We start from the raw sequence: 27,483 nt of genomic DNA, 5'->3' as shown, positions 1-27,483 counted from the left end.
AGAAGTTATTTGTCATAATGGAAATGTTATCTTGTGCCTGGAAACGTGCAAAACTGTGGCTCCAACAGAAGTTGTAGCAAACAGCAGAGTCAGTATTTTTTTTAATTTACTTTTTATTTTGCCTTTGTTTTACCAGGAAGTCCCATTGGTGTTTAGAATCTCTTTTACAAGGTAGCAGCCACAAATCACGACACATTAAATCAACAAACAACACATTGTATACACCAAAGTTCACAGAAACAAAACAGAAAAGAGTTATTTTTAGGTGACACTAGAAAATCAATCACATGCCTCCTTCACCACATTTCTCACAATACCCTTAAATTTGTTAATGCTTACAAATCTATCTGATTTTAGTTCTTTTTGCAGGTTTTTCCATTACCAAGATGCATGAATGAATATGTAGTCTGTATAGCTTATCATAGTATCTTTGTATAAGACAAACAGTATCCTGCGATGTCTCTTGAGCTTTCTTGGCATCGTTGCCTTAGTTTTCCCTGCAGACGTGCCATTCTGCTGTAGGACAGCAAGCGTTCTCTCTCCACAGCAACCCGAAAGCCACAGTTTTGCTTCACAGTCTGATTTCCACTTCCACTTTCGTCTCAGGCTGCATTGAAAACTCATGTGTATTGGTTTTTCTTTTAGCTCTTGTTACTGTGAGAAATCTGTCCTTCCTCGCTTTTCCCGTCTGTCTATAACTACTGCACAGCGGGAAAAGACATATATGTATATATAACAAAAAAAAAACAGTTTTACATGGTAAATTGTTTCTGGAAATGTACAGCAGGGGGGGAAATATGAGAATGAATCTTGCAGCACTGTTGGTCTGTTTTAACACGCCCACTTTGGGACCCGTTGCTGCAAAGAAGAGACAGGATTCTCATTCGTCCATCTGTGACAGAGAAACTGAGGATCCTAAAAAGCAAGAGTCAGTCCCACATTGACCCAACTGTCCGAACCCAAATGCAGGGTAGAGGGGTTCAGTGAATCTGGAGTGGAAGGTGTGGAGGTGGATCTGTGTGGCTGTGGAGGAGAGACAATAGAACGACACAGTGCCTGCAGGCCAGTCCAAATACACTGCCACCCTGTTGGTGTCAGAGGGCAGCGCTGTAGTCGTGTTGGCTGGTGTGTTATCGTGCCAGGGAGTGTAACCCTGAGCAGAGCAGGACAGACTCCAGGACTGATCGTTCAATCCAAAACAGCCATCACGAGCGCCTCCTCTCCTCTTGATTCCTCTGTATGTCACTCCTATATTAACTCCTCCTTTCCACCGTACCTCCCAGTAGCTTCGTCCGGTGAGGCCCTCACTGCCCAGCACCTGATTCCAGCTCTCAAATCTCTCTGGGTGATCAGGATACGTCTGCTTCTCTTTCACCACCATCACCTGTCTGTTGTCGTCAAACAGCGAGAGGTTTCTGTCTGCTGTGTTTGGGTCCAGTGAAAGCTGACAGAAATCTGACAGAGGAAACAAGACACAGTGAAACAGAGAAACAAGGAAAGGATGACCACTCACTGATTCCTTATCCCCATCACAGTGCAAGACCTGGAAACCTGGATGCTACTGCTGGCACTGCAGGCCCTCCTGAATGTTCCGAGACACGTACCCAAGGTTATGTTTTTTTTAATCTAGGTTGCTGAAATGAAGTCACGAAGGGCTAATAAGAGTGAAATGTTTTTATTCCAGTCATAGAGAACAAATGTTCTTGACATCACGTTTAGGGTTAGAAGATAGAGTGTTGAAAGGGTTTGATTTTAAGAACTGATTGGATGAACAATGTGATTTTGTCACAAATATTACCTTGTAGGACAGATATACGAACACGGTAGAATATGATAATCAGATAATCTCTCTGGTGGCACACATCGCAATAATGACTGATCCTTTCAGGTGTGTCCACTCACTTAGCTGTGCGCACTCTTTCTAATGCAAAACCGGATTTAATCAATGAATAGATCAACTTACACTTGAGGTACGATGCTTTCAGTCGACACTCTCCACAATGATCGATCCTGTGGGGGAGTTAGAAAATTGTGAATGACAGAGAAAGAGGAATGAATACGGACACTAACACATGCACATTACTCGACCTGAGAGTTTCCAGTTTCAAGTGTGGGTCAGCCAGTCCAGCAGACAGCAGCTTTACTGCTGAGGCTCCCGGGTGATTGAAGCTCAGGTCCAGCTCTCTCAGGTGGGAGGGGTTGGAGTTCAGAGCAGAGACCAGAAAAGTACAGCCTTTCTCTGTGATCTGACAGCCTGACAGGCTGCAAGCACAAACACAAAGCTTCGTGTTAGCTTGACACCTTCATTAATCAATAATCTTCATCTTCAATCTTCAATCATTTTTTACCATGACAGATGCAACATCTGCATGACTTGCAGCAATCTGCTTGTCAATGTCATTTTAGCAAACTTTTTGCAATATGACAATATGAGATAAAGTTGGGTGAAAGTGTGCTCAGGTGAAAGCTCAGTTGGTTTAATCAGCATGAGGAAACAATCAAATATTATCTCATGTTAGGCCTTGCAGTCCTGGTTGCAGTGATGGGACCAAGTCATCTTAAGTCAAGAAACAATCCAAGACTAGAATCACGTGCCAAGTCCTAAACTCTGAGTTTCAAGTTGAAGTCGACTGACTATTTTGGTATTTATACCCTCCAGTGTGGCAGATGGTCTTCTGGGATTTGCTCACCAAACTGAAACCTGCATTTGGTGAATGTTATTTCTGGACTTTTAGTGCTCATGTTAGTTGATTGAGCAAATAAAGAGGAATAACAGACTCATGACATGCTTTTTGGGCTTGGGAGAAGTTATCAAGTATTTTCAAGGCCAAAGGTGAAGGTCCAGGTGAAGTTGCAAGTCTGTCTTGATTTTTGTCAAGCCGAGTCTAAAACATCAAATTTGTCAGTCTGACTTGAGCCATGTGACTCGAGTCCACACTACCTGTTTGTTTTAAGACACAAACAGAAAACAGAATACTATAGAGGGATGATAACTGATACTGATAAATGATGTTAACTTAAATACTTAATGATCAGTGTCTTTAAAAGTTAATCTGTTCAACAAATACTTACCTGAGTGTCTCCAGTCTACAGTTTGGACTCTGGAGTCCAGCTGAGAGTAGCATTGCTCCTGTATCGCACAGGTCATTGTTACTCAGGTCCAGCTTTCTCAGACTGGAGTTCTTTGACTTCAAAACTGAGACCAGAGCTTCGCAACTTTTTGATGAGAGGTTGCAGCCACTCAATCTGAAGAAGAACAAAGTGTGAGTGTAAGGGTTTTCTATGTTCTCTGCCGTCAAAAATGATCATATTTAACACATTTTATGCTTCCATGTATCCATACACCTACAGAGATGTTTTAGATGCTTGGACCACTGGCAGCAGCCGCAGAAGTCCCTCCTCTGAAGCAGAGAATTTCTTCAGGTCAAACTCATTCAGATCTTCTTGTGATGACAGTAAAATGAAGGCAAGCGTTGCCCACTGAGAGGTAGAGAGCTTGTTTTTGAAGAAGTTTCCTGATCTCAGGTGCTGTTGGATCTCCTCCACCACAGAATGTTCATTCAGCTCATTCAGACAGTGCAACAAGTTGATGATCTTCTCTGGAGAAGGGTTGCCACTGATCTTTTTCTTGATGTACTGCACTAGCGTCTGTTTGACCTGTGGTGTTCCTCCTGTCTTTGTCAGCAGGCCTCGCAGGTGAGTCTGATTGGTCTCCACTGAAAGGCCCAGGAGGAAGCGGACAAACAAGTCCAGGTGTCCGTTTGGACTCTGTAAAGCCTTGTCCACAGCCCTCTGGAAGAGGTGTGTGAAGTTAGCTTTATACTGTAATGGTGTTGGCCGTACTGAGATGACTTTGCTTCTTTTTTGCAAATCGACGCCAGTGTCGATGAAGCTCAGGAAGACAAAGAGTGCAGCAAGAAACTCTTGAATGCTCAGATGGACAAAGCAAAAACGCTTGTCCTGGTTCAGCCCTTGCTCATCTTTGAAGATCTCTGTGAGGAGTCCTGAGTAGACTGAAGCAGCTTTTACGTCAGTTCCACAGTCTTTCAGATCTGCTTCACAGAAGATCAGGTTTCCTTTCTCCAGCTGCTCAAAAGCCAGTTTTCCCAGAGCGAGAATGGTCTCCTTGGTCTCTGTGTTCCAGACTGGACCTGTCCACCCACTCGTGTGATACTTTACATTCCAGTGTCTGGTCTGAACCACCAGGAAGTGCATGTACATCTCAGTCAGGGTCTTGGGAAGCTCTCCTGTCTCTTTTGTTTTCAGCACATGCTCCAGCACTGTAGCAGTCATCCAGCTGAAGACTGGGATGTGACACATGATGTGGAGGCTTCGCGATGTCTTGATGTGGGAGATGATAGTGTTGGCCTGCTTCTCATCTCTGAATCTCTTCCTGAAGTACTCCTCCTTCTGTGGGTCAGTGAACCCTCTGACCTCTGTCACCATGTCAATGCATTCAGGAGGGATCTGATTGGCTGCTGCAGGTCTTGTGGTTATCCAGAGGCGAGCAGAGGGAAGCAGGTTCCCCCTGATGAGGTTTGTCAGTAGGACTTCAACTGAAGTTGGCTCTGTGACATCAGTCAGGATCTCATGGTTGCGGAAATCTAAATGAAGTCGACACTCATCCAAACCATCAAGGATGAACACAACCTGGAACTCCTCAAACCTGCAGATTCCTGCTTTTTTGGTTTCAATGAAGAAGTGATGAAGAAGTTCCACCAAGCTGCACTTCTTCTCTTTCAGCAAACTGAGCTCTCGGAAAGTGAAGGGAAAGATGAACTGCACGTTGTGGTTAGCTTTGGCTTCGGCCCAATCCAGGATGTACCTCTGCGTTAGGACCGTTTTCCCGATGCCAGCCACTCCGCTTGTCACCAACGTTCTCACTGGTTCGTCTTTACCAGGTAGAGGTTTGAATATATCCACACATCTGATTGTTGTTTCAGAACCGGCTGGTTTTTGTGATGCTGCTTCTATCTGTCTGACCTCATGCTGATCATTGACCTCTCGACTCTCTCCCGGTGTGATGTAGAGCTCTGTGTAGATCTGATTCAGCAGTGTTGGGTTTCCTGCCTTGGCGAGCCCCTCAAACAAACACTGAAACTTCGTCTTCATTTTAGCCTTTAGTTTGCGTTGACAAATTGCTACCGCAGTTCCTGAGGAAGCAAGACATAATGTCAGTCAGTAGATGTGGAGGTAAATGTTTTGATGAATGTAGCATTCATAACTCCAGTTCTACAAATGACAAATTCATGTGCTTTAATTTGAAATAATGACTCGTAATGAAACGTGGTCTGTCCAGGAATTCGGTTCCCCATTAACAACACATTACCTTGAACAAATTATTCAGACAACAAGCTAATGTGGGTTCAGATCTTCACAGAGCTAACAGATATTTCATGTATAATTCCATATTTCCAGCGTCTTACTGCTCTGCAGAGAGTCGGCCAGCTGCTCCTGCTTTATGCTCTTCAAGAAGTGCAGGGTGATTTTCAGAAACGCGTTTCTGCTGCTCGTCTCTTTTTCTTCACCGCCCATCACTTCGTCGTCTTCTCTCAGCGTCTCTGAGCTTTGTGGATATTCTTGACTCAAAACCGTCTTGAACTTCTTCAGCTCGCTCTTCACAAAACTGACAATGTTTTCTTCAAGCAGCTGGAAGAGTTAAGTGTTTTAACAAAGACCGTCAAATCCATCTGCCTCCAATGAAAAACTGAAAACACAAAGACTGTTTTGACATCTTTTATGGTTTATCAGATGTCTATCTCTAAAAAACTGAAGTATTATTATTAGAATTTTTTTTTAGATTTTATTGATTTATTTTATTATAAGTGCGTCTGCACTCAGCTCTGAATTAATGTTTCAAAATTCAGTTTTAACTTAAACTGCATGTATGGTATGAAATGTGTTTCTTTGGCACCTCAGCTATAAGGACTAATTGGGTTTTTTCTACCAGGCTGTAAACATGTTTATTTTTACTGTAAATGTGGGCATATTAATGTAGAGCCCAATGTTAAAACACCCAAATTTACAGTAAAAATAAACATGTTTACAGCCTGGTACGTGTCACCTGCCTCGTCATGTGACATGAGGCATGAGTCCAATGCGTGAATAGTAAGTGGATGTCATCAAACAGGTTTCAGTGTGCGGGACTTTCAGGGAACAAATGACGGCTTTGACTGAGTGACAAAACAGGACGAGCACAGACTTTGAAATAGTAAACGTTACATACTGTGAATATGGAGTCCAGGTTTGTCTGATGCTTCCGGGCAGACCGCTTACTGATAATCTGGGACCTCTTCCTGTGAGCTCTGGAAAACAAACACATCGCATTCGCATTCATACTACTGTTTTTGTTTTTACTGATTTTGGTTAAGACTCCAGTTTAGAGTAACAGCAACCTACAGTCCACCTGTGCTAACGAGTACTTTATATACTCAGCCATCACAGGCCATCAAAGGGCAGGAGCCAATTTTACCAGCATGTTTTTTATTAGAAAGAGGAAATATTCTTCAAGGATGTTGAACGTCGGCTGTAGTTGCCAGTAACAAGTCCAAAACTTGTGACAGACTTCCCTGAAGCCATCCTAACAACTGAAGCAATTTAAATTTTTTACATTTTGCTTGAGTTTTACCATTCTCACTTGAGCTCAGGTCACTTCACCTCTGAGTAAAGGCAAAACAACACAAACATTCAGCATTTAAATTCCAGATTATTATCCGAACCTGAACTCCTCCTCCACTTGATAATGTTTTGCTCATTTGTGGAATTTAACCAAATTCATTGATTCATTCAAAACTACACACTGCAATAGACACAGTAAATCCTGCATTGACGGAGAAAATATCTGACGGTTAAGACTGAATTAGAATTAGATTGAATTAGTCACTTCACTCAGTTATGTAAAAGAAACTGACTGGAGACTGAGCTCTTCGTCATCCCAGACCCTTAAATTCTCACATCTGCTTATCGGCGATGCCTCCATCCTTGAAATCAATAAGCCCCATCCTAGAAGTGTCACTCTCACACCGCGGGGCAGGGGGGTCTGGTCTGTCCTGATCCTCCGGACTTCAACATGCAATACACAGTGAAAATCAAATTACATTTCTACATTCTGAAATTACTCTTGCCAAGATTCAAGATGCTGTCACTTCACTCAGTTCTATAAAACAATTTGATAATAAACATTCAAGCTATCTTTACGGCACAAATTAGTACAAAAATCCTTCAGTTCTCACGTCTGCTCATCAGTGATGCCTCCATCCTTGAAATCAATAAGCCCCATCCTAGAAGTGTCACTGTCACACCGCGGGGCAGGGGGGTCTGGTCCGTCCTGCTTCATTACACTTCAACATGCAATACACAGTTAAAATCAAATTACATTTCTACATTCAGAATGATGTCACTTCACTCAGTTATATAAAAGAGACTGACTGGAGACTGAGCTCTTCGTCATCCCAGACCCTTAAATTCTCACATCTGCTCATCAGTGATGCCTCCATCCTTCAAATCAATAGGCTCCATCCTGGAAGCGTCACTCTCACACCGCGGGGCAGGGGGGTCTGGTCCGTCCTGCTTCATTACACTTCAACACAACATAAAGAAGACGTTGAGTTGAGAGCTGAGCTGGTAAACACTCATAAACAATCAGAGGAAGCTTATCTTACCTGTCAGCTCCGGTCTGGTGGTCGTGTTTCTCAAACAGGGTCATGTGCCAACAGACCCCGTCCCCTCTCTGCTCAGACACGTCCATAGTCCACCTTCAGAGGAACAAGCTGGAATGATTTCTCACACTAAAAAAAGAATACACGTGCATCAAACTGCATTTTACCAGCCTGACAAACGAGTCCAACAGGTAGAGGAGGATATTTAGATCAGATGATGTAGTTCTGCTGTGTCTTTCTGCAAGTGGTTGTAATTAGATTTTCATTTAAGTCTTAAAGGAGCCTAAACCTTATAGACGCAGTAAACACTCTGCAGTCATCATGAAGCAGAATCAACACTTCTCCAAAACAAGGAAATTAATTTGTGAAAATGTCACTCAGAACTGCCCTTAATGACTGATCTGACGTATTGATGATCAACTGATTTGTTTTGACGAGTTCGGCAGGTTCACCTTTAAAGACGTTTTGTTTCCTCACAGTGACTTTATGCTATGCTGTGCGTTACTGATTTCCGGGTTTTGAACGTGTGTTATTATTATGATATTCATTGTTATTGGTCTTATGATCGACTGGCATGTGTTCCCCTTGCTGCATATTTCCGTGAAGTCAAGGGTGTGACTTAAATGTAGCCTACTTCCTGCAATCCATTTTTAGTTTCAGGTGTTTTCCCACCTGTACGTAAAAATAAAAGTACGTATTCTGACTTCAGATCAGCCGTAAACTCTTATGTTTGGATTCTTGTCTTTGCCCATCAAATCGATCCATTGCTCTTTTGTGCATCCTTGAACTCAGGTTCACCTCCGTACCTGTCAGGCTCAGGTTCACCTCCGTACCTGTCAGGCTCGGGTTCACCTCCGTACCTGTCAGGCTCGGGTTCGCCCCCGTACCTGTCAGGCTCAGGTTCACCTCCGTACCTGTCAGGCTTTGCCAGCCCGCGTCTCACACAGTTTGACAGGTAGTCATGCACCAACATTCATTTATATACATGTGTTTTATAGCAATTAGAAAGAGGGCAGGCTGTTCTGCGATAGAACACGCACGCGCGCGAGCAGGTGACTTATCAGATGATGGTCACGTGGTCCAGTCAGCTGATGCTAACACTCAGCAGCCGGACGAACGGTTCTCCTGCGGCACAGACGGATCTGACGGTCAGACAGGATGCCTTTCTCCGAGTTATATTTTAACGTCGATAACGGCTACCTGGAGGGGTTGGTCAGGGGATTTAAAGCTGGAATACTGTCCCAGGCGGATTATTTAAACCTCGTTCAGTGTGAGACCCTGGAAGGTGGGTTAAACAGATACTAGCTAACGGCTAAGAGCTAGCCGCCAGGGCTAAAACCACCGGCTAACGCAAGCTGTCAGTTAGCTCGGCTTATATCAACGATGTCGCTGCTTATAATCACACTGCCCGATATTGTGCTTCGTATTGGTGTCGAGTGCTGCTCATTAATATTACGAGCTGACCTACTGCACAATTAAAGATGAAATATCTTTCGAAGTTTGGTTCTATAAGCCTGCTAACATTAACCCCCTGACGCTTAGCTCGCTAGCTAACATAATGCTAACATTAGCCAAGCAGACGTAGCCAAGGCTTCTGGCGTCTGTTGATCAATAGTGGGCTTTTTAGAGGAAGTGAAATTACGATAGGGAGAAATTTAACACTATTGCGTTAGACACTGCTACGGTTTCTAATAAAATGTCATTTTTTCCAACAGCTTTAGCGTCCTCTGCCTGCTGACACTCGCAGTTTTATTGTGGTCATTAACGATTGAAGTGCTTGTGATCGTCTTCCGGTAAACATCAACTTGACAGCAAACGCTTCTTCTCTTCATGTCGATTTCTCATTACAGTTATGCTCCAGTCACTGTGGACCATTTTCCATACAGTACCTCTAAGCACAGTCTTACTGCCGCCCCGTTGTCATTCATTTCTGTATAGCATCTAAATCAAAGGGAGATAAGCTTAAGATGCCCCCTCTTAGTGTTTATGGTGTTGTTGTAGTTATTATGCAGCCGTAAGTGCAGATCCAAATAAACATCCCGCATTGCCACAAAGTAACACCTCTAACCACGAAGACGTGATGTTCGCTGTAATGTTTCGTGTATTTCCAGACATGTCACATCTGTTCAGTGTTAATGAAGAGAGTGTGGAGGTAGCACATGTGTGTCCGTTGTCCTCACCTTGTTATCGGTGGGGTTAGCAGTGAAATGGCCCGTGGGCAGCGCACAGAGAGCTTCACATTAGGAATGAGATGTAGAAAGACTGAAGTCCCCAGTAAAAAGGCTGCAGGGTGTTGTGGTTAGCAGCAGCTGTCTGAAACATGCAAACTGGATGGTTTGTCGATGAGCTGTTAAATTCCAGCGTTCATTGCTCGCCTCGCAGCTTGATTTTAAGTTCTTTCAACACTTTCATCAGCTGTATTTTCTCTGTCCATGTGTCCCCTGGCAGATCTGAAGCTCCACCTGCAGAGCACAGACTATGGCAGCTTCCTGGCAAACGAGGCGTCTCCTCTCACCGTGTCGGTTATCGACGACAAGCTGAAGGAGAAGATGGTGGTGGAGTTTCGCCACATGAGGAACCAGTCTTATGAGCCGCTGGCCAGCTTCATGGACTTCATAACGTGAGCACAAAGTGGTCGTGTTTAGGGTTTTGTCATCTTTAAGACTGCATCCTTAGGCCACTGAAATATTCTGGATGTCTTGGTGTGATACGCTTCAGTGTATTTCCCCACTTGAGATAAGTTAAGATAATCCTGTGCTTGTCCTGCAGTGGGGAAATTCACTCATTCAGCCTGACAGAACTGACACACTGCAGGTGTTGTGTAAACCACACTTTGATAAGTGAACACAGCAATGCACATGTGTGAAAGTCTCAGATTATTTTGACAGATACTGCAGATAATGGTAATATTTTCATTTCATTTCATATATATATATATATATAAATGACAATAATGTGATTTTGCTGCGTTTTGTACCAAACAAGGATGTTCCCTCATGTCTGGGAAATACGATTTCTAGGCGGCGCTTCATTTATGATGAAGCTTATGTTGTTGTCATCCTGTGGATGTTGTGCTACTAATCCATATCAGTAAATATTCAGTCACCTGATTTTTCTTCAGAGGTTTGTTATTTTTTGGTACTTCAGCTGAAAGTCTCTGGTGCATTCAGGTAAACTCTGACATCTGAGTACTGATAGTTACATGCTGTGACTACATCCATTGAAGAGGATGTTCTTGGAAAAAACACAAAATTATACGAAAGATCATGTGTTTCTTGCTTTAATAACGTTGCTGTCCAATAGTCCTTGAGGGTCCTTGAATGCACCAGCAGGGACAAATTTCATGGTGTTGCCTTCCTGTCAATATATTGCGATGCATTGTAAAAGAAGGGTGACTAAACTGGCTTCATCCCCTCCCCACCTGCTGCGTGACTTCAGGTACAGCTACATGATCGACAACGTCATCCTGCTGATCACGGGCACCCTCCACCAGCGCGCCATCTCTGAGCTGGTGCCAAAGTGTCACCCGCTGGGCAGCTTCGAGCAGATGGAGGCGGTCAACATCGCCCAGACCCCCGCCGAGCTCTACAACGCCATCCTGGTGGACACGCCCCTGGGTGTGTACCTCCCTGCAAACTGCAACTTAAACACAAATGAATGTGAAAACTGTGAATTGTAGTGACTGTCACAGAACAGCAGGTGGCGCCAAAACTTAAAGAAATATTCAACTTTGATTTCTGTAAATTCTTTTTTTTTTTTTTCAGCTGCGTTCTTCCAGGACTGCATATCTGAACAGGACTTGGATGAGATGAACATTGAAATCATTCGTAACACACTCTACAAGGTAAAGCAAACAGATTAAACTCATGCAAGAGCTAAATATTCTGAGAGATACAACGACTCACTGATGGCAAATGTTTTTTGAACGTTGCGTGAACGTTGCGTGAACGTTGTGTAAATTGCAAGACTTTACACTGAGATTATGTTTATATTTGATTATCATTTTAATAATATTTAATGAAACGGGCGATGATTTTGTTCATGTTTCCAGGCTTACCTCGAGGCTTTCTACAAGTTCTGCTCCAACCTCGGAGGAACCACCGCCGACACCATGTGTCCTATTCTGGAGGTGAGTCTGTGCTCAGTTTAGAGGGTGAAAACACACACACACACACACACAGAGCGGGTGGAGGACGTCTGATTAAAATCTGAAGCATCTTTGAGAAGGTCTGAAGTGTCTGGTTTGCTTCGATTCAGGCTTTTTAAAGTTGTCTTTCTGTACCATAAATACATTAAATCATGAAAGTGGTTTCTTACATAGATCAATATTGATACATTATTACATTGGCTTAAGGTGGACGTAGTGTGCTAAACGTTTGTAAATGGACACACTGTGACTCATCATGTGTGTTTTTTAGCTGCGGGTTGAAGAATCAGGTCTTTCATTCACCTGTTGTTTGTTTGCTGTCTCTGCTGCAGTTCGAGGCAGACAGGAGAGCCTTCATCATCACCATCAACTCATTCGGCACAGAGCTGTCCAAGGAGGACCGCGCCAAACTCTTCCCCCACTGCGGCAAGCTTTACCCAGAAGGCCTTGCTCAGCTGGCCCGGGCGGATGACTACGAGCAGGTCAAAGCCGTCGCTGATTTCTACCCCGTAAGTCCAAAAGGCAGCTGGGATCAGCTCAGCTTTGAGGTGTGAAATGTAACCAGCGATAAGTTAACCAAACTTGGTGTGTGAGTGTGTGAGCGTTAACTCGGTTTGTGTTGTTCCCTCATGTCTGTCCAGCTCTCCTGTCTGCACTGCTGATGTGAAACACTTTGTACCAATCACTGCGGCTGTCAGTGTGTCTAAACTTGTCTCACGTCCTCAGGAGTACAAGCTGCTGTTCGAGGGCGCCGGAAGCAACCCGGGCGACAAAACGCTGGAGGACCGTTTCTTCGAGCATGAGGTGACACGCGTGATCACACATACACGTAATCGTCAGCCTTTGGCCGTATGTACACACTGTCCGGCTGAACTCAGGCGCAGTCACGGCTCCGTCATGTTTAATAAGCAGAAGGAGGAGTTTGGTGCGATAACAGACTGTGGCTGTTTCTCCTCTTTTGAAATGTTCATACAGTGCAGTCCGTCTCACAGCACATCTTGCCCTCTGGTGGACAGACTGTGTAATGGTGACTCTTCCTCTAAATTACCTCAGAGTGACTCATTTCAAGAATTTCCCTCCAGGGATTAATAAAGGAATTCTGATTCTGATTCTGATTTCTGACAGGCCGGCACATAATAGGCCCATACGGATTTGTATCTGAAATGAGGTGTCAGCTTATAGACAATATGAAGTTTCCTGTTGGAACGGATCAGGAGTGTGTGTTTGTGCACTCATCAGTCTCTTCCTCCTCGCAGGTGAAGCTGAACAAGCTGGCCTTCCTCAACCAGTTCCACTTCAGTGTTTTCTACGCTTACGTGAAGCTGAAGGAGCAGGAGTGCAGGAACATCGTGTGGATCGCAGAGTGCATCGCCCAGCGGCACCGCGCTAAGATCGACAACTACATTCCTATCTTTTAAGCCATCTTCTTCTTCCCACCATCATTTCATTCAGTCTCATGTCTTGAACAGTGTGTCCAGTCCCACCTCAGTGTTAAAGGTCCTGATGGTTTGATGCTAAATGTTCTCCCTCCTTCACTCGTACGTGTAAATTGGTTCCCAACACTCGAGATTTTTGTTGTAATGGGAGTCTCAGCCAGTTTTGAACTGGAACACTGATCCAACAGGCGGGTGGTGCTTGATGTAATCAACTCACCAGGTGAAGGAGGCAACTCATTTGACTTTCAAACACTTAAGTTCTCACTGTCTAAGCTTTCTGTCACTCGGTGTGTTGTTTTAAGCGTCACGCCCCGTCCGCCTCGACACACCGGCTGGTGAAATGCATCAGGACTTCAGCCAGCTGACGCTTCACTTCAGTTTGCTGTGAACTCCCAGAACAGATCAAGATCAAGTTAATCTGCAGGCACATGAAACGCATTCAGGTTCAGTTGACTGTGGGTTCATCACCTGCCAAAGTCAGTCAAGAGATGAAAGTTAATGTTAACTTGAGACATGAAAACATTCCGGCGTCAGGCTCCCCCAGGTTCGATATCACCTGTATTTATTTCTGTTTTAGTGCTTTTTTCCTGCATGTCTCGTCATCACTGTGGTTTAATCCCCTAAAAACTAACGAGTGAAATGTGTGAGCCCTTCCTGATTTGCTGTCTTAACTAGATTGCTGTTCGATATTAAAAAACGCACCTGCTGAACGGGAGCTTCTTGTTCCTGTGTGAACTCTCACCTTTCTGTAAATGAACGTACTGGAATGACGCAAAATGTAGTCAAGTACATGACAGACTAAATGTTTAAAGTATATATAGAGATATTTAAAAATGACTATATATGATTTCGTTTTTTCATGCTGTAAAAATTGATTTGCTGTTTTGATCAGTTTCTTACTTGTGAAACGTGTATTGTAAATGTGGAGAAAAAAAATTAAACGGACTAAACTGCACTAAAAGGTGTGGAGACGGTCGGTGAACTCATGCAAGGCAGGCTTGCTGTGTTTGCAGGTGACGCTTCAGCAAAAAACAAAAAACAAATGTCAGTGAGCTGGAAGCACAAAACCAACAAGGCTCACATTGCAGTTTTTTACATCAAACTGCTGTAAATGCAGATTACAATGACAACATTTCTGAAACAAGTGATTATAAAACATGTGGATCCAAAGAGCAGCCAGAGGCTTCACCTGGAGGAGGCAGACCAATCAAACAGGTGAGTGATGATCCGTAAGATAGAAAAATCACAATCAAACTAAATATAATTCAGGCTTATTACTTAATTAGTGATTTATGGAAGAAAAATTCTGATTTGTTTGAAATTTAGCAGCAGGTACACACACCTGATTCTGCACAGGCTGAACTCAATCAAGCCAATCAGGCGGTTGAGCTGCAGCTGTCAGTCGACCTGCTCTTATCAGAGAGACCCTGAACAACTGACAGAGAGCGTCAAACCATGACCTTACAGCTGAGAACCAAAGCTCGACTCTTTGACCTGCACTGCTCTGTGGGCCTGACGGACTGGGACATGGACAAGGAGCTGAAACTGGCGACGACCACAGACCAGTTTTACCACGGTGACGGTTTTCCTTCGCTCTTTAGTGTTTGGCTTCACTGTAGGATGATTTGCATTCACTGTCATTCACTCGAGACAGCACAGGAAGCAGTTGAAAGACATTATCACGAGAGAAACTTGGACATTTAGAGGTTCCACTCAACATTTTGTATCAATTAGAATCAATGAATGGAATCTGAAAGTCAAATCAATTGATTTCAAGTGCAAAATGTATTTGTGTAATCTTGTGTGTGAACGTATTCTGTGACTGACAGATGACAAACTGAATGATCAATATGTGGTCCAGAGGCCTTCTGTGAGAGCCTCAAGAAGAAAAGATGACTTCATTTGGTACGATAAAACGTCAGGTGAGCTGAGGGGAAGAAACCATAAGTCTATGACATGAAGGTGAGAAAGTCTGCTGTCTGTCTGTGGATCAGTCTGCTGTCTGTGGATCAGTCTGCTGTCTGTGGATCAGTCCCCTGTCTGTCTGTGGATCGGTCTGCTGTCTGTCTGTGGATCAGTCCCCTGTCTGTCTGTGGATCAGTCTGCTGTCTGTGGATCAGTCTCCTGTCTGTCTGTGGATCAGTCTGCTGTCTGTGGATCAGTCTGCTGTCTGTGGATCAGTCTGCTGTCTGTGGATCAGTCCCCTGTCTGTCTGTGGATCAGTCCGCTGTCTGTCTGTGGATCAGTCCGCTGTCTGTCTGTGGATCAGTCTCCTGTCTGTCTGTGGATCAGTCTGCTGTCTGTCTGTGGATCAGTCTCCTGTCTGTCTGTGGATCAGTCTGCTGTCTGTGGATCAGTCTGCTGTCTGTCTGTGGATCAGTCTGCTGTCTGTGGATCAGTCTGCTGTCTGTCTGTGGATCAGTCTGCTGTCTGTGGATCAGTCTCCTGTCTGTCTGTGGATCAGTCTCCTGTCTGTGGATCAGTCTGCTGTCTGTGGATCAGTCTGCTGTCTGTGGATCAGTCCCCTGTCTGTCTGTGGATCAGTCCGCTGTCTGTCTGTGGATCAGTCCGCTGTCTGTCTGTGGATCAGTCTCCTGTCTGTCTGTGGATCAGTCTGCTGTCTGTCTGTGGATCAGTCTCCTGTCTGTCTGTGGATCAGTCTGCTGTCTGTGGATCAGTCCCCTGTCTGTCTGTGGATCAGTCTGCTGTCTGTGGATCAGTCTGCTGTCTGTCTGTGGATCAGTCTGCTGTCTGTGGATCAGTCTGCTGTCTGTCTGTGGATCAGTCTGCTGTCTGTGGATCAGTCTGCTGTCTGTCTGTGGATCAGTCTGCTGTCTGTTGTGACTTTTCTGTCCATCAGACACGTTTGTGAAGCCAAACCTGTGGCTGCTGGTGAATCCCAACATCGCCTGCCCGATCCAGTACGGAGAAAACGCAGCAGATCTGCAGAGTCTCTCTGAACCTGCTGAGGAAAACCAAACAGCCCTGCTGGACCCTGAGGAGACGCAGCGTCAACTCGCCACAAAGCTCCACGCGTTCGCCTCCCATGATGCTCCTCTCCAGGAGGAACTGCTGCACTCGGTCTCCTCCTCCGCTCAGTACATGGTGCAGCACACACTGCATTCTTGTCAAATGTGCTTAAGTATCAAAAGTACAAGTAAATAATTCATATATTAATGTACAGGTGCCACAGACACCAGTACAGGTGTTACTGATTACCGATGTAATCTCACCATCTTTGACCATTAGCTCAAGACAGATGACATCTCCTGTCGACCAGCCAAGAACAGACGCAAGGGAAGGACCACGACGTCCCGGGTGAGAACACTGAGGACCGGGTTCCTCCAGCGGGATGTGGTCTTTAAAGGCCGTTGACACCTGTTTTATCTTCTCACTGTGAGGTTATCAAAGTTACCTGCCAAAGTTGGGGCAAGCTGTTATTTCATGAAGGAGATTTCAGTTTGTGTGCATGTGTGTGTTTATCTGCTCGTTTCCGTCCGTGGTTGGCAGTGGGTGGGGCTCTGTTGATAAAAGGTAACATCAGCTGCTTCTGTGCACCAATTGGCATTAAGCAACATTTGGATCAAACTGTGGTGACAGTCGTGGGATGTTGTGAGCACCGTCAGTCAGCTCTGTCTGCACCCAGACAGGCCTGATGAAGCAGAACCCATAGAGTTTTAAACTTAACACCTTTTAAAACCTTTTGATTGTTACAGTCAGCTTCTCTGTAAGTTTGGATGGGATTCTGTGTTAATCGCTTGCAGGACAATAAGACCCTGAAGCCCGGATGCTGGCCTCGTCCACCAGTGAACTACTGCATCCTCATCGCTTTGGCGCTCAAGAACAGCCTTACTGGGAGCCTCAAGGTCCAGCAGATTTACCACTTCACCAGGTCAGAATTTAATCAGTTTGCTCGAAAGACAACGGGTCACGAGAAGACTAAAGGTGTCTCGGGTTTCTCCCGTCTGTTCCCAGGGAGAACTTCCCCTTCTTTCAGACGGCTCCAGACGGCTGGAAGAACACCATCCGGCACAACCTGTGCTTCAACAGCAGCTTCCGCAAAACCTGCAACCAGCTGTGCAGAGATGGCAAGAGGAAGTCGTGCTTTTGGCACCTGACTCCCGATGGCCAACGCCGCCTAAAGGACGAGATCCGAACCCTGTCTGGAGAAACCTTTAAGCAGCTGGAGAGGAGCATGTCCCACCCAGGTGAAGCAGACAGAACAGAGGTTCAAAACCTTTTGCCGACCCAAACCCAACTTTTCCATCCTTTATGGGCCAAACTAACCACCACAACGTGTGACCTCAGCTCTCACTGCTGCAGCAGCTTGTTGCTGTTAGCTGAATTTTGAGGGGATGAATTCAGTGATTGGATGGTACTGATTATTAATTCAAATCTAAGATTGCTACAGGATGCTCTGATACCTGCTGGGGTTTGTAAATATTGCTGCTCTGATATTTGCACAGTGTTATCAGATTTTAGTAAAATACTTTAAATCCTGATCAGGCGAGTTGCTGATGACCGTTTTCTTTTTGTTCCAGATGTCATACGGACTCTGCTTGCACTGTGACTGCAGTTGGAAAAGCTCTCAGAGTTTAAAGCGATGCACAATAAAACACAATGTGTAAAAAGTTTCTTCTGTCATGCTGCATGTCATTTATGAAGGTATTAAATTGAATTCTTGTAAATATTTGGAGATCCCTAAAAGTGCAGTCAGGTGAAGATGTTTGCACAATGATATCAGTTATATATATATATATATATATCAGAAATAAATGCATTTTTCATGTACATGATCAAGTCCAGCGAGTGTTGGGTCGACTACATTTTTCTAACGTTCTCTTCAATGTTTTTTTAAAATTGTGACAATAACTTTAATACAAACTGCTGTGGAGTGTTTTATTGAGTCGTCAGGTGTTGCCCCACAAGCTGGACTTTGCGGATTGTATTGTAACGTCCCTGCAAGAATGTTCAGTGCTGTTAATGTTGTTAGAGTTGATGTTAATGTTAGAGTCAGATTAGTTAGAGTTGAGAGCTAGGAGTTTTATAGTTTCCTACGGTCTGTGAATGCATGTGTGGTTGGATGTGAGAGCGAGAGGGCGGGGGAGCTGGGAGAGAGAGAAGGTGCCGGGAGAGGAGAGACTGAGCGGGGAGCGACTGGGAGAGTTGTTGTTGTTTTGTGGGACACCTTGATTGTTTTTTTGGCGTGGTTACGACCGACAGTAACCGACTGTTCTACAATAAATGAAGGTTTGTTGAACAACTCTCATCGTTCTTACACGTCGGGCTGGACGTTACAGTATTTTATTGTCTCAGTATTATTTGCACATAGTTTTTTGTTTGTTTGTTTGTTTTTTACACACTGTCTGTTTAACCCTGCTGACCTCCTGGAAGTGAATGTGATCATAAACATGTTTTATTGTTTTGTTTTAAGGTTACACAAAGTTGGGTGTGTCAGGACGCAGAGCAGCGACCGAACCTTTGACTTTCCCCGCTCAGATGTCCTGATGTGACGGAGCAGTACGCAGATGGAGCTTTGTTTTATTTGCCCTCACACGCTTCCTGGTGTGATTTTTTCCAGTCGGTCAGTAAATCTCACTTCATTTGCCAACAGTCAAATGGTTTGCGGGGAGGCAGCTGACTTGTTGATTTAAGGGTGTCTGCAAGTCAAATGATTGCTCTGACACGCAGAGCCGCCTGAGAAGTTCAGCTGGATGCTGGAGGCTCCTGCAGCGCGGCACAAGAGACAGCAAAACAAGGCGTGAGGGCAGGTGAAGACAGGTGAGGACAAAAAGACTCGGACTGTCACTCAGTCCACTGATAACTAAGCTTTCGGTTGATTGGCGTCTTTATGGTCTTTTCACAAGAATGGTTTTGTTGGGTCTCTAACAATCACATTAAAGAGTTTGGTGGAGACCCGCTCTAACTGAAAGTGTCATGAGACAGCTGTTGTGATGTGAATGAACTGAAGAGGTCAGAATCACAATATTCGCAAACGTGCTGCGGTCTTAAATCTGCTATCAAAATGATTTCATCTGCCGAAAAATTTAAAAAATGATTTATTCTCAGTACATGCAACAACATGGCATGGTTCAGTATCACGTTCTCTGTGCAACAGAAACCTGATGAAGATGACGATGATGCAGCAGGGCCTCTCAGGACTCCTTCTCCTCCTCCTCCTCCTCAGCAGCTGTGCGTCGGGACTCGAATCCGTGGTGAGGAAAGACTACAGGTACTTCGCCAATCAGCGCACCTGGAAGAAAGCTCAAAGCATCTGCAGGAGGTGGGGTTTACTTTTTATATTTACATTATCATCAACAGCTCTTAGAAGTTAAAAGTGCAGTGGAAAGTACGGTGAGATGACGAGGAGGCCGACTTTGTCGTTCCCTCATCCCTCAGCTCCGTAAAACCAACCTGAAGTCCAAATATTAAAACTCCGTTATGCTGTGAAATAAAGGGAGGTTCACCTGGCAGCAATGGGCTGAATCAGCATCCTGTGAACTGGTTTGACGTGGGCTTCAATGTAACACACGTTCGTTTATATGTAAAAAGCCTACACTGTGGGTTTAACAGACATTCAACAGACAGAGTTTCCCTCTCGCAGATCCATGAGATCGACGTTTGTGGTTCTGAGTGAAATATTTCAACGATGGATGGATGGATGGCTGGATGGATGGATGGATGGATGGGTGGATGGATGGATGGGTGGATGGATGGATGGTTTAGTGTCATGTCCCCCTGAGGATGAACCGTACTGACTTTGTGAGGGCAGAGATTCGGTTTGTCCGGTGCTTTGCTTTGTGTTCGACTATCTGCCAATCCCATCCACTGTGCTTTGTGCTCAGTGTTAATCAGCACTGGGCAAAACATCCTCAGCTGCTTGTGATCTGACTGATCACTTTGCAAATAAAATTATTATTATTATATTTTTTTTTTTGGCAGCAACAGGTACTACACTGACTTAGCCACCATCTACACACAGTCAGACACAGAGCTTATGAACATGAATGAGTATTTTGCATGGATCGGCCTGCACCGGCCAGCCAACTTCTCCACATCCTCCAACTGGCTTTGGTCTGATGGATGGAACAACTTTATAAACCGCTGGGCCCAAGACGAGCCAGGCGACGGTGAAAGCTGTGCCTTCATCAGTTCATACAACGACAGGTAACGAGAGGCTGTTCTTCTTTGTGTTTTTGCATGTTAAGTTCACGTGTATTTAATATTACTGTGCAGTAACAGAAAGTTATTGGAGGTCCTGATTGAAGATTTTCATAATGTACAGAAATCAAAACAATCTGTTGGCTGCCGGGAGGGGATGGAGATCAGTGCACTGCAACTTTAAGGCTCTGAAACCTTTTCTTAATCGGCTTCTAATTATTAGAGACGATAAACGCTCTGTTGCCTGCTAAAGTCAGAAGTTACTGTTTGACCGTTCGTTTGTTTGAAGTGGGCTTGTTTCCGGGCCGCTGCCTATTAAATCTGATTGGCTCAGAGTGAGTAGTAAAGAGGTCTTTGTTCTGTGTGACTTGCAGAGTTTCAGTATTTGCATGCTGTTTCTAAATGCTGCGCATGTTGTCAGATTGGTAATTTGCTTATATTTTGTCTATTTGCATGTGTTTTCTTAGGCTGCAGTGCACTGAGCTCACTTAGTCCCCACATGGGAGAGAAGGGACAAAAATATAAAGTATGATTTATGATATGATAGGCTGAAGCGTCAGAAACTTAAGACGACAAGACAATAAGACGACCAACAGTCAATTTTTCTTCTCAAAAGGACAACTTGGATTTGTTGTTCATGTTTCACTTGACAGGTTTTATGGCGCCAGCTGTGAAAAATATTTCTTCTTCATCTGTGAAAAGGACAGAGAAAACAATCCGCGCTACTCATTCTCATTTATACCACAACCAAAGACGTGGTCTGAAGCTCAGCAGTACTGCAGGGACCAGCTTGATGATCTAGTGACTATCAAACACTCCTTCAACCTGGACTCTGATGTCCGACACAATGGCTTTCCAGTCTGGACAGGACTGCACAAAGATGGTAAAGACAAACACACACAGCTTCTTACATGTTCAGTCCCTAAACACATCCATCTGTGACTTCTTTTCTTCTTGAAGATGTTGGGTCACAAAGATAGCTTGAACGTCTGTCTCTTCAGGATCACAGGAGTCTCTCTGGGATCAGATCTTATGATTCTGTGTCTTTGTGACAAGGAAACGCATCGAAACGTTGAGCAACAGCCACATGCAACCGTCATACAACCCCAACAGTCAAAAATCTTTGGAAGCTCGGAGCTCGTTCACAAAACTGAGTATAAACAACAGCCCACACTGTCGCATGCAGGGTGCAGGAAGGAGCTGAGGACGCAATAATAATCTTATTTTACCTTCTTGAAAAGTGTAGAAGGTGCAAAACCCCTGCTGTGTTGTTGTTTATTCCTCTTTGTTTAGCTCTCAAGGTTGTAGCCATGGAGTCAAAATTATACCTGGCAGCCCCCCCTTCAGAAAGTTTCAAAATCTGTAAAATAATTCACTAACAGATAAGACAAACTTTTTATGTATTCACAAACTAATGAACGGAATGTGTTTTTGTCTGATTTTCTGCCAAAAGGCAAGGAGACAGGCTTTCACCTCGCTCTTGCTGAATTTCCAACATCTCGTTCTGCAGGACAAACGTGGAAGTGGAGCAGAGGGTTGTCGGATTACAGGAAGTGGGCATCGGGTGAGCCAGGGAACAACAGCGACAACAACTGTGTCTCCATCTCCTCTTTCAGCAAAGAGATGGCCACCCAGAACTGCTCAGCTCGGTTTCCCTTCGTCTGCTTCAGGGACAACCTGGTCCTGGTGAAGGAGAAGAAGACCTGGGAGGAGGCGCTGGAGCACTGCAGAGCCCTGCAGTACGAACTGGTCAGCGTGCAGCCTGGAACAGACCACAGCTACGTAATGAGAAAGGTCATGGAGGCCAACACCGAGAAGGTGGGTTCATACTCATACTCCACCCACCAGCTTCTCATCCAGCACACATGCTAAAAAACTCCATACGAGTTCATTAGCATCTCCCTTCACTGCTAGCTATTTTATGTACATAAAATGGCTTTTCTCCCTTAATGGTTTGAATCTTAAAAATACAAAGAATTTTTATGTCAACAACTCATTTGTGATGGCAACCTATTGGGAAAATGCTTGTGGACAGCAGATCTGTGCTCCACTGTGGAGGTTCATCAGTTGTTTCCTCTCTGCAGGTGTGGGCAGGCCTCCGTTTCCTGGCCGGTCGTTGGCTGTGGGTGAACAAGGCGAGCATGTTGTACTCTGGTCTGCCCCACTGCCCCTTGGAGCGGCAGCACTGTGGAGCTTTGTCCAAGAGTGACTCGGGCAGTTTGGAGACCATAGACTGCTTGGAGAAACTCAACTTCCTGTGTTACAGCACAACATAATCGCATCAGCACCCTCATCTTCATCAGGGTGGTCACAACCAGGTGGAGTTAATGTTCACATGCTGTTCGGCTTCTTCAGGTGGTAGATTTACAACTGTGTGAACGGGCTCCAAACATGTTAATATCATGAAGATGATAATATAATACAACGGAATATAAAACTAGATAGATAGATAGATAGATACTTTACTGATCCTGAGGGAAATTCAAGCATCCAGTAGCCCATTACAGCAGTGTAGGTTAGTCAGAAAGTAAACAACCAAACAAGGCCTAACTGTTAGTGGGAAAAATAGACTAAACATATACTAAATAAACTAGCATATGCTACATAAAGTACAACAGAGTGCAGAGAAAGCAGGTCAAACAGATTGACTGTGTGTATAAAACAAGAGACTAAAGAGCCACAGTGTAAACACATGTAAACGGATTGTTACTCAGAATGAGTTATAAAGTGCAATGAGTTATAAAGTGTGGAATAACTTTGCAAATATCAAACTTGATAAAATGAGAATATATAAAGTGTGATTTTCTTTTCTGAAATGTTACCTGTAAACAGTGACAAACTGTGGCAACCTTTCAGACTTGGAGGTCCTGGATCAGCTCAGTAAAGTTATGAACCCCCTTTGTAAGTGCTATAAAAATTAGACAGACAGGAGACGGTTTAGCTTGCTCTGTTTAAAAAAAAATAAAGCACATTTCCATTAGTTTGCTCAGTTTTTTGTTGTTGTTGTAAACAAAAAGAAGAAAAACAACTAATCTGCACTCATTGCTGCATGTGGTTTAAAATGAGGATATTCAGGACAACTGATCAGAACATTAAACATGCGTTTTAGGTTAGTCTAAATACCTAATAAGTGTAGTAGCCTCTAATGAAATTTTGTAATGCGTGATGATTCTCCTACTAATGCAAAAAATAAAAAAAATAAAAAACAGAAAAACAACAAATTTGTCACATTAATCAGCAGCTATAAAAGCACAGGCTTCCAGTAAGGCCTGCAGGAAGAAATAATGTTGTTACATTACAGCTAATATAACAGGAATTTACAAAAACCATAGCAGCACTGGGAGAAGAAAACTATTTGACTGTTTCTGAACTGAAGTATTAACAGGTGGTATCACTCAGCAGACAGACTAACAGACGAGCTAAAGCTAGCTTACAGAAGTTATTTAAAGTTGAAGTTACCAAAGTTAATAAAGCGACTTGTATTTATTTTGAGCTGACTTTTACTCACAACAAAGCAGCATCTCTTCTTGGCTTTCTTGGCTCAGTTTCAGAATGAACGTTTCATGAGTATGTGATGAAGAACAACCCCGAGAGTGTTTTAATTTTAACATTTTAATGTGTGTAGCAAGTGATGGAAAAACAGAAAGAAATCAGTCCCACAATCACTAACAACAAAAAATTCATTCTTAGTACTTGGTGGTGTTAAAAGGCATTTCCAAATTTAGCTAACCACAAACAAGCTTGCTAGCTGAAGCGTTCGAAGCGAAGGCAACCGGATGTCTTTAGGCTTCTGAAGACGTTTCGCTTCTCATCCGAAAGGCTTCTCCAGTTCTGAGACTGAAGGGGAAAATCCATTTAACCTCTGGTGGGGTCGTCACCTCGGAGGTGGTCTTGAGGGTCGTTGACACTTCTTGCCATCATGTGAGTCGTTATGGTCACATGAGGGGGGTGTAAATGGGGGTTAAGGATCTCAAAGCTGCACTACAGGTGCCTGAAAGTTGGTGTCATAAGCCACCACCTCTGTTCAGAGATGGATGTTCTGTCTGGATGTAGATGGCCTCGTTCACACCTCTCTCAAACCATCCATCCTCTTTGTCCAAAATGTGAACATTAGAGTCCTCAAAGGTGTACCCCTTTTCCCTGAGATGCAGACATACAGCCGAGTCTTGTCCGGATGAGCTGGTTGAGTGGTTTCCCCTGTGAACAGGTCTGACCTCTACGAAGGGGAAACCAAACAACCACGCTTCTAGCATTTGAACTATCGTGACCCGGGTGACTGAGAACTACATCGACATATTGCCTTGCTAGCATTCGCTCCAGAAACTCGGAGTAGCCGACTGTTTAAGTTTCAACTTACGCAGTTTGTCTGTCTACAGCAGGAAATAATTTTAATTTTGGCTATCTGGGCGAGCTGCTGTCCCAATTTCCTGTAGTGTAGGAGACTCAGAAATACTAATTAGAAGTAAGAAATTCAAAGCAAAACGGAAGCAGTTACAGTTAAGTGATTCTGAAGCGTTTAATTTTTGGTTGTTGATGCTGTTGGTTGGTTTATGGTCTTACATCTACTTGCTTTTCTTCACTTAGTCGGTGCTAACTGATGATTAAAAATAGAAGTCGTGTGATCCCTCATTTGTGTGGTCACATGGTCGCCATGATGTCGCTCGAGATGGACGACGTGATCGACATGCAAACAAGCCACTGCGAGTCACGTTGTGATGGAAACACTGCAGCTGGAAGTGAGTCCTGTTAGTGTCCAGACTCGAAACCACTGCAGTCAGCTGGACGAGGGAGTGTCTCACACACACACACACACACACACACACACAGCTGCTGGGATCAGGCTACTGTCCCGTTATCTGAACGTCTGAGGAGCATGGAAATAGAACTTTGAAAACAGTTGAGTAAGAACAAGCTCACAGATGTCTGGAACGTGTTAGTGTCGATGAAGGATACTGAGGTTAGTGTGATTGGACTTTTCTGTTTTTGTCTTCAGCAGCAAATCCCTCATTGTGTTTAACGAAGCTGGCAGCTACTCAGTCCTGAATGTTTCACAGATGTGTCATGTGCTCATTATTATGAGCGAGTGATGGAAACCTTTCCAGGAAACCCAGTCTCTGTGAACCGTGTGTGTGTGTTGAAGTTGTAGAAGATAAATTTGACTTCATTTCAGTGCAGTCAGAAGTTTTTGGAAAATGTGCGAATGTGTTGTTTCTCTGACAGTGTGGAGAGAGCAGTCGGTCCTGAGGTGCAGTAAAAACAGGAATCCATTTAACGAGTTAACGAAAGCAAGAAAACATTTCACAAACAGCAAGTCTTCCAAACAAAATGTTTTGCGAGCGCCTTCCAAACCAAATGTGACTTTTTACAAAACTGATTCATGAAACAATTTTCTGATATTCTCATGCTGCAGTTAAGATCTCACACACAAAAACAAATTGATGTTGAAGAATACAGAAGAAAAAACATTTGATTCTCACTGGTATTAACCAAATAAAAAATGTACAGTATGTTTACAGTGTGTTTACATTCCATTCAATCAAAACTGCAAACATGATTTAAATGTTTCCTTTAAAAATTGTTATATATGCATTTATTTAAAAAATATATAAAAGAAAGCACATGAAGTGAACACAGTGGGCCTGTTGAGTGCACAGAATATGTTCCAGAAGAGTGTAAACAAACAAATAAAACTTGTATTGTATATTTTATAAAATGTTTAATTACCAAAACAGCCTTTTAGTCACGAATAAGGACTCGATGCTGCAGTTTGATCTGATACGTTCATTTGTCCAGCTGGTTCCAGGTCACATGCAGTACAGTTAGATGACCACTAGGTGGCAGATGCACTTTTTCCCACAGGCTGCTAACACACTGATAAACAGCCCCCCTCTGTCTTACACACACACACACACACACACACACACACACACTGAAAATCTCTTTCTCCTACACAAAATGCTTTGAAGACCAAACCAAGTTGCCTCCCTGTTCTGGTCAAACCCAGAGGAAAACTGAAAACAGATCTGATGAAGCCTGAAATCTGAACCCTGACGCCTCCAGCTGGTTTACAAACTGTTATGTGCTACTGCTGGTAAATCTTTGTGGTTATGAAGCTGTAGCTGTTCATTAATTCTATAAGAAATTCAGCTTTGGTCAATTTATTTATCATTTATTTGTGCAGAGAAGTAAAAGAAATCTTGTGTCCAGGGGAGATTGATGTGGATTAGAAGGGGAAAATGACCAAGTATTTATGGGAAGATGAAATGATTCATCCATTCCCTGATGTCACAGTTTTACTTTGCGGATGAAGGCAGATACAGAAACCCGAGGGGTTACTGAAATTAATAGCAGGAGGAATACTGATCTTTGTTGTCTTTGAGACAGCAGTGGCACCACTTGGACACAGCTGATAAGGTGGAAACAGGACTAAGAGTCCACAGCCATGCTAGCCAGTCTGTGGGACGGCACTTTGGCTCGGTGGCGCTTTGAGCTAAATGCTGTCGTCAGCAGAGGAAGTCAGGGGTTCACCAGAGTCGGTGTGGTTCATCATCTGGGCACCATGATTGTCTAAGTTTGGGGCAATCCATCCTGTTGTCGTCTTAAGATATTTTTTTTTGTTTTGTCTGGACCAAAATCTGGACGGACGTCTTTCCAGAAGGGGTGACAGTAAACTCAAGAACCTGCAGACTCAAAGAAGGCCACATTCATTCAAACATTCCTTCAATGCGGACAAAGACGGACCCACCAGGCGGCGTTTCCTTCCGAGGATTCACAGTCCCTCAGCTGTCCGGACGGGCGGCGGCTGCTCTCCTGCTCGCGACGCCATCTTCACAGGACGCTGGCAACGTTTACTGCAGTGAGACTGACGAGGTGTTGGAACCCAAAGGAGAGAACAGAGCTGCAGCCTTCAGGCCGAGACTCGGACGGAAGTTTGCAACACGCACGTCATCCTAAGACCTTAAACAAACAGCAAAGAAAGACAGGTTCACTGCAGGTGACAGGAACTCAGGTGACACATCTGCTCAAGCTGAAATTGTTTCAGCTTGTGGTGAGCAATTTTCATGATGTAAGAAAATCCAAA

At 44.0% G+C, this 27,483-nt stretch overlaps 4 protein-coding genes across 5 annotated transcripts; 3 read left to right on the top strand and 1 right to left on the bottom strand.

The window, feature by feature from the left end:
• Nucleotides 1-33: 33 nt before the first annotated feature.
• LOC124062825 (protein NLRC3-like) lies at nucleotides 34-7,786 on the bottom strand. The gene is made up of 11 exons (XM_046395826.1): nucleotides 7,662-7,786; nucleotides 7,472-7,579; nucleotides 7,233-7,340; nucleotides 6,955-7,062; nucleotides 6,227-6,305; nucleotides 5,427-5,649; nucleotides 3,350-5,153; nucleotides 3,073-3,246; nucleotides 2,089-2,262; nucleotides 1,964-2,010; nucleotides 34-1,455 (listed from the first exon to the last, which is right to left on the bottom strand). The coding sequence occupies exons 1-11, from the start codon at nucleotides 7,745-7,747 to the stop codon at nucleotides 881-883; spliced, it is 3,486 nt and encodes a 1,161-aa protein (XP_046251782.1). The 5' UTR covers nucleotides 7,748-7,786; the 3' UTR covers nucleotides 34-880.
• Nucleotides 7,787-8,736: 950 nt separating this feature from the next.
• Nucleotides 8,737-14,196, top strand: LOC124062838 (V-type proton ATPase subunit d 1). Its single transcript, XM_046395852.1, has 8 exons — nucleotides 8,737-8,943; nucleotides 10,107-10,278; nucleotides 11,097-11,275; nucleotides 11,423-11,502; nucleotides 11,710-11,787; nucleotides 12,138-12,314; nucleotides 12,532-12,609; nucleotides 13,062-14,196. The coding sequence occupies exons 1-8, from the start codon at nucleotides 8,817-8,819 to the stop codon at nucleotides 13,221-13,223; spliced, it is 1,053 nt and encodes a 350-aa protein (XP_046251808.1). The 5' UTR covers nucleotides 8,737-8,816; the 3' UTR covers nucleotides 13,224-14,196.
• A 458-nt stretch (nucleotides 14,197-14,654) lies between these two features.
• foxr1 (forkhead box R1) lies at nucleotides 14,655-17,875 on the top strand. The gene is made up of 7 exons (XM_046395865.1): nucleotides 14,655-14,817; nucleotides 15,071-15,163; nucleotides 16,102-16,346; nucleotides 16,491-16,559; nucleotides 17,006-17,133; nucleotides 17,217-17,449; nucleotides 17,783-17,875. Exons 1-7 carry the CDS (start codon nucleotides 14,697-14,699, stop codon nucleotides 17,809-17,811), a joined length of 918 nt encoding a protein of 305 aa, XP_046251821.1. The 5' UTR covers nucleotides 14,655-14,696; the 3' UTR covers nucleotides 17,812-17,875.
• Nucleotides 17,876-18,368: 493 nt separating this feature from the next.
• On the top strand, nucleotides 18,369-22,965 carry LOC124062817 (macrophage mannose receptor 1-like). Of its 2 annotated transcripts, XM_046395802.1 has the most exons (8): nucleotides 18,369-18,491; nucleotides 18,676-18,825; nucleotides 18,933-19,022; nucleotides 19,360-19,524; nucleotides 20,184-20,408; nucleotides 21,056-21,285; nucleotides 21,913-22,220; nucleotides 22,487-22,965. In XM_046395802.1, the coding sequence occupies exons 4-8, from the start codon at nucleotides 19,367-19,369 to the stop codon at nucleotides 22,676-22,678; spliced, it is 1,113 nt and encodes a 370-aa protein (XP_046251758.1). In that variant the 5' UTR covers nucleotides 18,369-18,491; nucleotides 18,676-18,825; nucleotides 18,933-19,022; nucleotides 19,360-19,366; the 3' UTR covers nucleotides 22,679-22,965. The 2 variants fall into 2 exon arrangements, with proteins under 2 accessions (XP_046251758.1, XP_046251768.1); XM_046395812.1 differs by having other exon boundaries at nucleotides 18,676-19,022; nucleotides 20,190-20,408.
• Nucleotides 22,966-27,483: the final 4,518 nt, after the last annotated feature.

Source organism: Scatophagus argus, chromosome 1 (assembly GCF_020382885.2).
Source record: "Scatophagus argus isolate fScaArg1 chromosome 1, fScaArg1.pri, whole genome shotgun sequence".
NCBI lineage: Eukaryota > Metazoa > Chordata > Actinopteri > Scatophagidae > Scatophagus > Scatophagus argus.
The sequence above is the reverse complement of the archived record's forward strand: the minus strand, read 5'-3'. Positions and strand labels throughout refer to the sequence as shown.